Source organism: Hemitrygon akajei, chromosome 1, assembly GCF_048418815.1.
Source record: "Hemitrygon akajei chromosome 1, sHemAka1.3, whole genome shotgun sequence".
Classification (NCBI taxonomy): Eukaryota; Metazoa; Chordata; class Chondrichthyes; order Myliobatiformes; family Dasyatidae; genus Hemitrygon; species Hemitrygon akajei.
Genome location: NC_133124.1, coordinates 76,591,601 through 76,604,520, shown reverse-complemented (window position 1 = coordinate 76,604,520; position 12,920 = coordinate 76,591,601). Strand labels below are relative to the sequence as shown.

At 42.1% G+C, this 12,920-nt stretch overlaps 1 protein-coding gene across 3 annotated transcripts in view; it reads left to right on the top strand.

Moving 5' to 3' along the window:
- Window positions 1–12,920, top strand: part of trappc8 (trafficking protein particle complex subunit 8) — a 159,593-nt gene that overhangs the window by 118,985 nt on the left and 27,688 nt on the right. For all 3 annotated transcript variants that reach the window (XM_073045993.1, XM_073046003.1, XM_073045986.1), the window contains 2 exons: window positions 6,888–7,038; window positions 12,444–12,540. In XM_073045993.1, coding sequence (XP_072902094.1) covers window positions 6,888–7,038; window positions 12,444–12,540 — 248 coding nt within the window. The remainder of the gene's footprint in view (window positions 1–6,887; window positions 7,039–12,443; window positions 12,541–12,920) is intronic.

Sequence of the window (12,920 nt, the reverse complement as noted above, 5' to 3'; positions counted from 1 at the left end):
CTATAGTTATGAATCACTGAGTTTGAAGGTCACAGTTCTAGCCCTCAGCAGACTCCAAATCTTCTAGTTCATCCACAGTTTTTGGTTGGGGTTTATCCAGTATGTTCTCAAAGGTACTGAGTGCTCATCCACTCAGGTCTTGATGAAGTTGGTGACAACTGTGGCCTGTCCTTTTCCGAAGATAAATTCCTGAATATTAACCAGTCCATTGACTCAAAGCAGTCCTGTAAGTGCTCCTCTTGCCTCCCTTCACCATACCTTGGTCCTCACCACTGGTGCTGTGGTCTTTAGTTTCTGCCTTTTTGCTGGGAGTAGGAGTACAGCAAATGATTGGACTTACCAAAGTTTCTTGATGGTGGGATAACAATGATCAGGTGTGTTGGCTCCTCTGGTTCTACTGGTGATATATTGGTGGTAATTATTCAGAGACTTCTTGAAGCTGAGCTGGTTGAAATCTCTCGCAGTGGTAGAGAGACAGCACATCATGGTGTGCTGTTTCATTACTCTGATCATGGTCCTCAGCTCCTCCAGTGCTGCTGGATGTTGGCCTGAGGTGTATTGTACATCGCTACCAGGATGATGGCAGAAAACTTCCTCAGTAGATAAAATGGATGACACTTGACTGCTCAGTATTCCAGGTTGAGTGAGCAAAATGACACAACCATCACATTTGTGCACCACAATGAGTTAATCATGAAGCATGCTACTTTTCCTCTACCTTCAGAAGACTCAACTGAGCTGTCTTTGTAGAGAATGGTGAAGCCCTCAGGCTGCCATGCTATGTGCAAAATAGCAGAGGCAAGCAAAGTGTACAGCAATCCCTAATGTCCCTCTGGTACTGCGATTTTGCTCTGAGTTCTTCAGTTGTATTTTCCAGCAACTAGCCAACAGGATAGTCAGGCGTAGTGGCCTTGGGGTCCAAGGCTTCTGCGTTTCAGTCGTGTCTTTAGACCAGTACGCCTTCCCCACTTATGTTTTCTTAAAGTAGAACTGCACTTGTGACCTGAGTCTGTTTTCTGGAGTCTGTCGATTTTTTTTTTCAGGATTGATAGATTTTTAAAATGTCTTAAAACAATGTTGCTTACTGACTGTGACTGTGAATTTCAGCTGTGTTAGTCCTAAACGGAGATGAACACAAAAAGTTGCCACTTTTCAGTGCTATCTTAGATATTCAATATGGAAATATCCTCTTGTCCACTCTATTTATACTTCCAATTTTCATTCAGTGGCAACTGTAGTGTATTCATTCAGATCCAAAGATGAATCACTGAATATCAACTAATCCACCGACTCAAAGCAGTCTTGTAAGTGTTCCACTACCTTCTCTTCCCCCCCCCCCACCACATCATGAACAAGTACAAGCCCAAAAGTCATCAAATTCTCTTCATACATTAGTTCTTTCACTCCTACAATCATTCTTGTGAACCTCATCAGGATCGTCTCCAGGTCAGCATATCTTAATACAAAGCCCACGGTATTCCAAATGGAATCTGATCCGTGCCTAATGAAGCATCAACAGTACATCCTTTTATTGGTTTCAAGATGATTTGAAGAAGCATAGGTCTGGTCTTCGGATTAAGATTCTAATTATGGGTTGGGGCAGGCAAAGGCATACCGAGAACTCTGGAGACCTTCAGAAGTAAAATTTAAGGTCAGAGTGTGTATGTTCCTTTTAGAATAAAAGGCAAGCAGAACTGGTGAATGCAGGTTTGATTTCAACATTTAAGTGATATTTGGATAAGTACATAGATGGGAGGGGTATGGAGGGCTATGCTCCATGTAAAATTTGAAGGGACTAAACAGAACTGTAGTTCGGCATGGTCTAGATGGACAATAGGGTCTGTTTCTGTGTTGTCGTTCTGACTTTAGTCCCATCAAAATAATGGTAACATTACATTTGCTGCTTTTGCTGTCTTTACCGCCTTTAATGCTGACTCAACCTGCAAGCTAGTGTTGAGGGAATCCTAAGCTAGGACTCCCAGGTCTCTTTGCACCTCATATTTCTAAATTCTCCTCAGTTAGACAATAGTCTATCCCTATACTCTTTCTACCAAAGTGCATAATACCACCCTTCCCTATGCTGTATTCCATCTGCCATTCCTCTGCTCATTCTACCAACCTGTCATATGCTTCTGCAGGCACCCTACCTTTGTGACTCTACCTGTTCCATTGCCTATCTTGGTATTGTCTGCAAACTTGGCCACAGTGCTTAGAGCCTAGGCAGCCTCCTACCTGCCGGCATGAACATCCAACTCACAGACCTCCGTTGACACCCTTTTCCCCCATCCCTATCTATTATTTTAGTCTGGTTCTCTTTCTCTCTCTTTTTTCCCCCCTCACTATAATCCCCCCCCAGCCCTAGCCTTCTTTCTCTTTTATTTCCCATAATTCTCCACCTTCCCCCTAGCCCATTTCCCTCCAGCCTATCACTTCCTAGCTCTCTACTTTATCCCTCCCCCCACTTCTTATCCCCCCTCGACCATCCCATGTTACTTCACTCCTGATGAAGGGTTTCGGCCCGAAACGTTATCACTACCTCCTTCCATAGATGCTGTCTGGCCTGCTGAGTTCTGCCAGCATTTTGTGTTTTTATTGGCCACAGTGCTATCATTTCCTTCATCTGAGTGTATAAAGTGAAAAGTTGTCCCAACACAGATCCTTGTAGAATCTAGCTTTATTTAACAAGACCCCTTTATCCCCACTCTCCCCTTTCTGCCAGTCAGCCAGGCTTCTGTCCATGCCACTGTCTTGCTTCCAATGCCATGGGCTCTTACCTTGTTTAGCAACCTTGTGTGTGGCATCTTGTCAAAGACCTGAAAATCCAAATCAATTAACATCCACCAACTCATTAATCTAGCCTCAAATAATTCCAACAGATGTGTCAGATTATCAAATAATTTCTGTCCTAGTGACACAAGATTTCAAGCACTGTAATCTAGAAAACAAAAACTGCTGAATGAGCTGACAGTATTGGGCAAAGGGATGGTCAACATATTTGGTTGAGAACTGCATTAGTTTTTGTTCTTGTTCTGAATGAGCACTGCTCTTGATACCATCATTCCATAGTTTCATCACTTGTGAAATTAGCATTCTGGAGCAATTGCTTTTCATTAATAAAACACCTAAGGTATCTGTGATCTGTACATCAAACTTCAAAATTCAGTGGCTTTGCCAAATTCCTTGGTGACACAGATTAGTTATGTTCATAATATAAATGAAACATGGTCCAATTTATTCTTGGTTCTGACAGGCTCCATGACCTATAATGGAAATTTTTTATGCTGTGACTGGACTATACAGGCAGTTAAAGTTTATTGCCAGAGGCATACATATTCAGGTTATGAATGGAATGAAAATTAACCTTTTGCAACAGCAGTAGATTTCAAGCATGGTAAATAGAAATTACATCAACAAATTAATGTAGATTTGCATTACTTGTACGACACAAATAATCACTAGTTCCTATTAGAAGAGTGGGAACTAATGGTTCCAGAGAGCGTGATGAATACCTGTGTATCAAAGCTGGTCTGTGTGAAGGAATAAATTGAGAGAAGTTTGGAGAAGGAAAATGTGACAATTAAGATACAGAACACAGCAGTTGCTAGAGACCTGAAGTGAAACAATATTGGAAGAGTTTGGCATCTGGACAGAGGAAAATATGAGTCATCATTGCAGATGGATTACAACAGGCCAATTCGAACAAATTGCAGAGGTTGGCTATTAGAAATTATTGATGAACATTCTTTTCTGTTGGCATTTCTTTTCTTTGCCCCTTGGTCAGAGTCTTATGAGTATGCAGAATGTGGGAAATACTGGCTGAGGCTTGAATATTGTCCAGGAACTAATTAAAATAGTCTGATATGCAGTCTTGTCTAGGTAAGAGAATGCAAAGGACATGCTGGGAGGGTAACTGGACTCTGAATTACTAGAGCAAATACGAGGAAATCTGCAGATGCTGGAAATTCAAACAACAACACACACAAAATGCTGGTGGAACACAGCAGGCCAGGCAGCATCTATAGGGAGAAGCGCTGTCGACGTTTCAAGCCGAAACTGGCCTGCTGTGTTCCACCAGTATTTTGTGTGTGTTGTTGTTCCGTGAATTACTGCTTGTCAGAGGTAAATGATAAATGAGTGTGTGTAAGACAGGAGCAGAATTCCAGATTCACTATCGTCTGGCATCTTCATCCCTACTCTTACATTCTAATACTCTTGAAATTAATGTTAACATTGCAATTACCTTCCTTACCAACAACTCAACCTGCAAGTTAATCTTTAGGGAATCCTGCATGAGGGCTTCAAGTCCTCTGAAACCTCTTTTTTTAAATTTTCTCCCCGTTTAGGCAATGTCTGTGCCTTTATTTCTTAATGAAAGGGGAGTTGGGTAACTTGCCCGCTAAACTGCAGAGTAAGGGAGGAGAGAGAGGATAGGTTGGGGCTGATGGACTAGGACAGCTTGCCATCATTGATGAAACTGAGTTCTGAATTGTACCAGCAAATTGTACAGGAAAATGTCAGGGTATCTATGGTCTGAAGCTCGGGAAAGTGGGTTGTACACCAAGACAACAACACTAAGCATACAAGTCAGTCTACCAAAGAATAGTTAAAGCAGAAGAAATTGCACACTTTGGAATGGCCGAGTCAAAGTCCTGATCTTAATCCTATCGAAATGTGGAAGAACCTGAAGCAAGCAGTTCATGTGAGGAAACCTACCAGCATCCCAGAGTTGAAGCAGTTTTGTAGGAAGGAATGGCCTAATATTCCTCCAACCTCGTGCAGGACTGATGAACAGTTACCAGAAAAGTTTGGTTGAAGTTAATGCTGTACAAGGTTACACCAGTAACTGAAAGCAAAGGCTCATAATTTTTTCCAACAAATGCATGTAATATTGGATCATTTTTCTCAATAAATGAACAAGTATAATGCTTTTTGTATTGCTTATTTAATTGGATTCTCTTTATCTAGTTTTAGGTCTTGTGTGAAGAACTGATCACATTGTAGGTCATATTTATGCAGAAATAGAGAAAATTCTAAAGGGTTCACAGACTTTCTGGCACCACTGTATGTCCACAAAATGATGTGTCTGTACATAAGTGACTTTGACAGGAAATGATAAGGTGGCGGGTTAGTGGGTGGAGGTGTTGATCAGCTTTTCTGGTTGGGGAAAGTAACTGTTTTTGTGGCTGTGCTTTTCTACATGTACTGGATGTCCTTGATGCTGGTCTCTGTCCAGCAGAAATAATTCATTGATTCTCCATTCTCCACCACATTTAGCACCCACCATAGCACCTTTTAAAATTGCAGAAGAACAAGCAGCAAAAGATTGACCCTGAGCCATGTAAAGAAATTGAGACAGATAACTTGAAGAGCTTGGGTTTTAAATTGTTTTGAGAGTAAGTGGGTTTGGAGAGGCAATTGCATTTTCAGTAACTCATAAAATGCTGAAGGAACTCACCAAGTTATGCCTCATCCATGAAGGGGAATGAATAGTCAGACTGAGGCCCTTCATCAGCATTAGAAAGCGAGGAGTCAGAAGTCAATGAGGAGGAGAGAGGGTAAGATGTACTGGAGGAGTAACTATAGAGCTCGAAATGATTAGATGAAGGCAGCAGTGAAAACATGGATCTGAAAGCAAATTTAAGAATTTCAAAATTGCTGTACAAGCAGTACAGTTTAAAAACTTGTATGCCATCCACACATAATTTTATCACATCAGTACACAGGGGTAGTACAAGGGAAAAGCAATTACAGAATGTAGGATGTATTGCATTCTGCTACAGACAGTGAGGTGTAAGGCCAAGAGATAGATTGTTAGAATTAGGATTATTATCACACTCGTATAACGTAAAAAAAATTGTTGTTTTGTGGCAACAGTACAGTGCAAAGACAGAACATGCTGTGAAATACATAACTCACTTTTATTTAACTCACTTGCTGTTTTTTTTGATATTCTTGTTTATGGAGAGAAGTATGCGGTAGTTGGGGTGCAGGTTGAGGGCAAGTGAACTGCAACAGAGTGGGAAATGAGCCAGACTGAGAATATGTAATTGAAAAAGTTTAATTATACGTATTAGGTGTTTGTGATTTTTACACTGCCGCTCTGAAACCAAGAAACCCTAGCTTCTACCTAACACAGGCTTGAATCAGTCAGCTGCTTCCTCATCCTTATTTGTAACAGAATGCTGACTGACCACATTTTTCTGCATTGCAAATTATGATCAAAACTGCCAGCTTTGTAAAATGTCACTTTGCCTTCAAGCTCTCATTCCCCTCAGGTCCTTGAATGTGGCAGTATCTTTGTGTACAAGTAAAAAGTGCAAAGCACCAAAGCAAGACTTGTTGTCATAGTAAGTGTTCCAGGCAGATTAAAAACCATGATCAAAAGGCTTCGGCCTCTAGACTCATAAAGACAGATGGGCGGGAAAGCAAGAGATTAGGCAAGATTTGGGAAATGCTTTATAGGTGTTGAGGGTTAGAGCTGGCTGATTGTACATACGAGATGGTGGGGGGTGGTGAAGCTGTGAAGGGAATTAAAAACAAGATGTCCTGAATCAAAATTTCTAACTTTGAGTAGCAGAATCTATGCAGTTGGAAGTAATTGCAGAATAAATTTAAGGATTGCTGGATGAGTGAATGTAGAATTGGCACTTTGATTTCTCTACTTCATTGAGGAATAGAGCTGATTACTCTTAAGCAAAACTTTTCAGATAAATCTTTAGGGATATTGAGAAGTGAAAGATGCAGAACTAAATAATAGTACAGATGATTTGTACTGTGTGGGCTGTTTCTGTGCAGTATGCCACACACTGACCAAAAGGTAAAAGTATTGTGTACAATGCATCTTCAAATGAAATTTCATTGTGAAACTTCTGCCTTTCTGCCCACAGCCACCGAGTGCTGAGACACACAGCGATAATATGCACAAGCCGTTCTCTAAGTGTGAGAGCTATGGCATGCAGAAGTAATGCCCTTGATGCTGAAGCAAAGAGCGACATTGATAATCTCCTAGTGTTTCTGGATGTTGCCAATATTAATACAGTGAGTTTTCATTAAATATGCACTGAGATTTTGAACATAACTGTCAATGGATGAAGAAATTTGGTTAATTTATTACTTGCAGTTTTCATGGATACCGGAAAAAATCAATATCAAAATAAGCTGCCTTCCAAAGAAAGAATTGAAGCTCTGTTTCAAGTGTGTAAAACACAAAATAAATATCGTGCTGTTTTATGTTTAACATCCCAATCAACTTAGCTCAGACTTAACTTCCATTGTGGTTGTCAGGATTTATAGCAATTATTTCAATGATAATTTGACAAGTTGAATGAACTTTGCTTCAGAAAACCTTAACATTGTTTTCCTACTGCCAGTGGTGTATTACATAGAACATAGAACAGTACAGCACATTACAGGCCCTTCGGCCCACAATGTTGTGCCGACCCTCAATCCCTGCCTCCCATATAACCCCCCCCACCTTAAATTCCTCCATATACCTGTCTAGTAGTCTCTTAAACTTCACTAGTGTATCTGCCTCCACCACTGACTCAGGCAGTGCATTCCACGCACCAACCACTCTCTGAGTGGAAAAACCTTCCTCTAATATCCCCCTTGAACTTCCCTCCCCTTACCTTAAAGCCATGTCCTCTTGTGCTGAGCAGTGGTGCCCTGGGGAAGAGGCGCTGGCTGTCCACTCTGTCTATTCCTCTTAATATCTTGTACACCTCTATCATGACTCCTCTTATCCTCCTCCTCTCCAAAGAGTAAAGCCCTAGCTCCCTTAATCTCTGATCATAATCCATACTCTCTAAACCAGGCAGCATCCTGGTAAATCTCCTCTGTACCCTTTTCCAATGCTTCCACATCCTTCCTATAGTGAGGCGACCAGAACTGGACACAGTACTCCAAGTGTGGCCTAACTAGAGTTTTATAGAGCTGCATCATTACATCGTGTCTCTTAAACTCTATCGCTCGACTTATGAAAGCTAACACCCCATAAGCTTTCTTAACTACCCTATCTACCTGTGAGGCAACTTTCAGGGATCTGTGGACATGTACCCCCAGATCCCTCTGCTCCTCCACACTACCAAGTATCCTGCCATTTACTTTGTACTCTGCCTTGGAGTTTGTTCTTCCAAAGTGTACCACCTTACACTTCTCCAGGTTGAACTCCATCTGCCACTTCTCAACCCACTTCTGCATCCTATCAACGTCTCTCTGCAATCTTCGACAATCCTCTACACTATTTACAACACCTTTGTGTCATCTGCAAACCTGCCAACTCACCCTTCTACCCCCACATCCAGGTTGTTAATAAAAATCACGAAAAGTAGAGGTCCCAGAACAGATCATTATGGGAAACCACTAGTCACAACCCTCCAATCTGAATGTACTCCCTCCACCACAATCCTCTGCCTTCTGTAGGCAGCCAATTCTGAATCCACCTGGCCAAACTTCCCTGGATCCCATGCCTTCTGACTTTCTGAATAAGCCTACCGTGTGGAACCTTGTCAAATGCCTTACTAAAATCCATGTAGATCACATCCGCTGCACTACCCTCATCTATATGCCTGGTCACCACCTCAAAGAACTCTATCAGGCTTGTTAGGTACGATCTGCCCTTCACAAAGCCATGCTGACTGTCCCTGATCAGACCATGATTCTCTAAATGCCCATAGATCCTATCTCTAAGAATCTTTTCCAACAGCTTTCCCACCACAGACGTAAGGCTCACTGGTCTATAATTGCCTGGACTATCCCTACTACCTTTTTTGAACAAGGGGACAATATTTGCCTCCCTCCAATCTTCCGGTACCATTCCCGTGGACAATGAGGACATAAAGATCCTAGCCAGAGGCTCAGCAATCTCTTCCCTTGCCTCGTGGAGCAGCCTGGGAAATATTCCGTCCTAATGTATTTTAACAACTCCAACATCTCCTCTGTCTTAATATCAACATGCTCCAGAACATTAACCTTACTCATATTGTCCTCACCATCATCAAATTCCCTCTCAGTGGTGAATACCGAAGAGAAGTATTCATTGAGGACCTCGCTCACTTCCACAGCCTCCAGGCACATCTTTCCAATTTTATCTCTAATTGGTCCTACCTTCATTCCTGTCATCCTTTTGTTCTTCACTTAATTGAAGAATGCTTTGGGGTTTTCCTTTACCATTCTCACCAAGGCCTTCTCATGCCCCCTTCTTGCTCTTCTCAGCCCCTTCTTAAGCTCCTTTCTTGCTACCCTATATTCCTCAATAGACCCATCTGATCCTTGCTTCCTAAACTTCGTGTATGCTGCCTTCTTCCACCTGACTAGATTTTCCACTTCACTAGTCACCCATGGTTCCTTCACCCTACCATTCTTTATCTTCCTCACCGGGACGAATTTATCCCTAACATCCTGCAAGATATCCCTAAACATCCACCACATGTCCATAGTACATTTCCCTGCAAAAACATCATCCCAATTCACACCCGCAAGTTCTAGCTTTATGGCCTCATAATTTGCCCTTCCCCAATTACAAATTTTCCTGTTCTCTCTGATTCAATCCTTTTCCATGATAATGCTAAAGGTCAGGGAGTGGTGATCACTGTCCTCCAGATGCTCACCCACTGACAGATCTGTGACCTGACCCGGTTCATTACCTAATACTAGATTTAGTATGGCATTCCCCCATTTGGCCTGTCAACATACTGTGACAGGAATCCATCCTGGACACACTTAACAAATTCTGCCCCATCTAAACCCTTGGAACTAATCAAGTGCCAATCAATATTAGGGAAGTTAAAGTCAACCATGATAACAACCCTGTTATTTTTTGCACCTTTCCAAAATCTGCCTCCCAATCTGCTCCTCAGTATCTCTGCTGCTACCAGGGGGCCTATAGAATATCCCCAGTAGAGTAACTGCTCCCTTCCTGTTCCTGACTTCCACCGATACTGACTCAAAAGAGGATCCTGCTACATTACCCACCCTTTCTGCAGCTGTAATAGTATCCCTGACCAGTAATGCCACCCCTCCTCCCCTTCCCCCCCTCTCTATCCCTTTTAAAGCACTGAAATCCAGGAATATTGAGAACCCATTCCTGCCCTGGTGCCAGCCAAGTCTCAGTAATGGCCACTACATCATAATTCCATGTATGTATCCAAGCTGTCAGTTCATCACCTTTGTTCCTGATGCTTCTTGCATTGAATTACACACACTTTAGCCCTTCTACCTTACTACCTTTACACCCTTTATTCTGCTTCTCTTTCCTCAAAGCCTCTCTATATGTTAGATCTGGCTTTACTCCATGCACTTCTTTCACTGCTCTATCGCTCCGGTCCCATGATAGCAAACCTACCAGCAAGGATATTGCTCCCCCTCGAGTTCAGGTGCAACCCATCCAATCTGTACAGGTCCCACCTTCAACAGAAGAGATCCCAATGGTCCAAAAATCTAAAACCCTGTCCCCTGCACCAACTCCTCAGCCACGCATTTAACTGCCATCTCCTCCAATTCTTACCACCACTTTCATGTAGTACTGGCAGCAATCCTGAGAATGCCACCCTTGAGGTCCTGTTCTTTAGCCTTCTGCCTAGTTCCCGAAACTCACACTTCAGGACCTCATCCCTCTTCCTGCCGATGTTGTTGGTCCCAACATGCATCACGACTTCTGGTTGCTTTCCCTCTCGTACCAGGATGTCATGCATCCGGTCAGAGACATCCCGGACCCTGGCACCCGGGAGGCAACAAACCATGTGGGTTTCCTTCTCATGTCCACAAAATTTTCTGTCTGCTCCCCTGACTATAGAGTCTCCAATGATGACAGCTCTCCTCTTCTCCGTCCCATCCTTCTGCACCACAGGGTCAAACTCAGTGCCAGAGGCTCTGCCACCGTGGCTCACACCTGGTCGGTCGTCTTCACCAACAGTATCCAGGATGGTAAACTTATTATTCAGGGGAATGGCTACAGGGGTGCTCTGCACTACCTGTCTACTCTCCTTCGCTTTCCCCCCTCAGACTGTCACCCAACGACCTGCTTCCGGCAGCCTAGGTGTGACTACCTCCCTGTAGCTCTCGTCTATGACCGCCTCATTCTCCCTTATGAGTTGAAGGTCATCCAGCTGCTGCTCCAGATTCCTCACACGGTCTTCCAGATTCTCCAGCCGCAAGCACTTCTGGCAGATGTGACTCTGCAGGAGAGGGGAGTTCCCCCAAGACTGCCACATCTCACAGGAGAGGCACATCACCATCTCAGGAGGCATTGTAAAGACTAACTGAGAACAAGCTTGTCCTCCGCCTCTTCTCGTCGAAGCCTCTCGAGTCAAAGCATCAAATCTCCACTCCTTCACTGGCCCACTCACTCACTCATTGAAAATCAAATCCTAAATTCTGTCTAAAAATTATAAAATCTGTGTTATGCGAAACACTATCTGCACCAGGTATCTGTGCTAATTTTGTTCATTTACATCTTATTCATTCAAAAGAGCATATAAACGTGCACTGAATGAATTCCTTAGTCAAAAACTATTAGGAACTGATATTCAGTTTTATAGTGCTGTTTTGATAGTGTTCTAATTTACTCTGTATTTCATTAAGTACATAATTTGTTACTCAGTAAAAAGGTAGTTTATCCTTTTTATAACTTTTAACCATTTCTACGAAACTTCAACTAATTAGGACAGCCGCTTAACTGGACCAAAATGTATCGGTCCAATTAATTGGAATCCACTGACATGGAGCTGTATTCACATATTAAAAACTTAAAATTGTGCTTTTGTCTTTATATTACAATTTGATTAACTTGAGGAATAAAGGATGCATTAACGCATAGAGTTGGGAATCCAGACACAGAAAAATTAGTCAGATTTGTCCATAGTTTAAAATTGTTAATCATCCTTTGTAACATACCACAAAGGAAACAGAGCAGACAGAAAGCATTCCCCTTGCCCAAAGTGCTATGGAAAGTCTCTGCAAAAAAAATGGGTTCAGTCTTAGCACACCAGAAAAGTGACCTTTAAGCAGATTAACAAGTGGAAGGAGAGAAGCTGAATATTTCTCCTGTAAACTGATGAGTTTGGTCTTCTCATCGAATGCAGTTTAAAGAAAATTGTGATTACATGTTTGTGTTTTAATTTTTGAGAGGGAACAAATGTCAAGCTGGACTGAAAATTTCGGTGGTTTTTGGGTACAATGGTTTAGAACTTGATCTACACACTGTGAAAATATTAACATGTAATTTCAAACTGATCAGTTTACAAGAGCATTTAAATCGAGAATGGTTTATGGGCCAAATACTGGAATGGGAGAAATTCTGAGACATAGTCCCTGAAGGGAGAAAAGTAAGCAAGTGGAAAATATACCCCCGTTCTAAAAATCTACATATTTTCTGGTGTGAACAATAGGCATTTATTTTAAAAACAGTGTAAGTATCATGTTAACATTGGTGCTTAATCTTTCAGAGTGAAGCAGGTGTAAGGGAATTCCACATAATTCAGGTGTCGAGCTGTAGCAAGCATTGGAAACTACAGAAATGTATAAATCCAGCTGAAGATAAAGGTTTGTAATTTTTACCTATTTGTATAATTGTTTTATTTTTGATGTTTTTGTATTATTCTAGTAGTGAAGTTTGCAGAGCTGTGATGCCATAGTGTGAGAGTTTAAGTTCTGATCTCTTGTGTAGGGTTTGCATATTTGAAGTGACAGTGTGGGATTCCCTGAGGTTCCCTGGTTTTCTCCCACATGCTGTAGATATTCAGGTCGGTGGCTTGCCGCTGTGAATTGCCCTTGGTGTAGGTGGGCAGTAGATTTGAGACACAGACTGTAGGTGGACGAATCTAAAGTAAAAATAAACTGCTTGAGGTACTCAGTGGGCAGGCAGTGTCCATGGAGTGAAATGGCCAGTTCTGCATTTCAGGTGGAGATTCTTCATTTGGTAG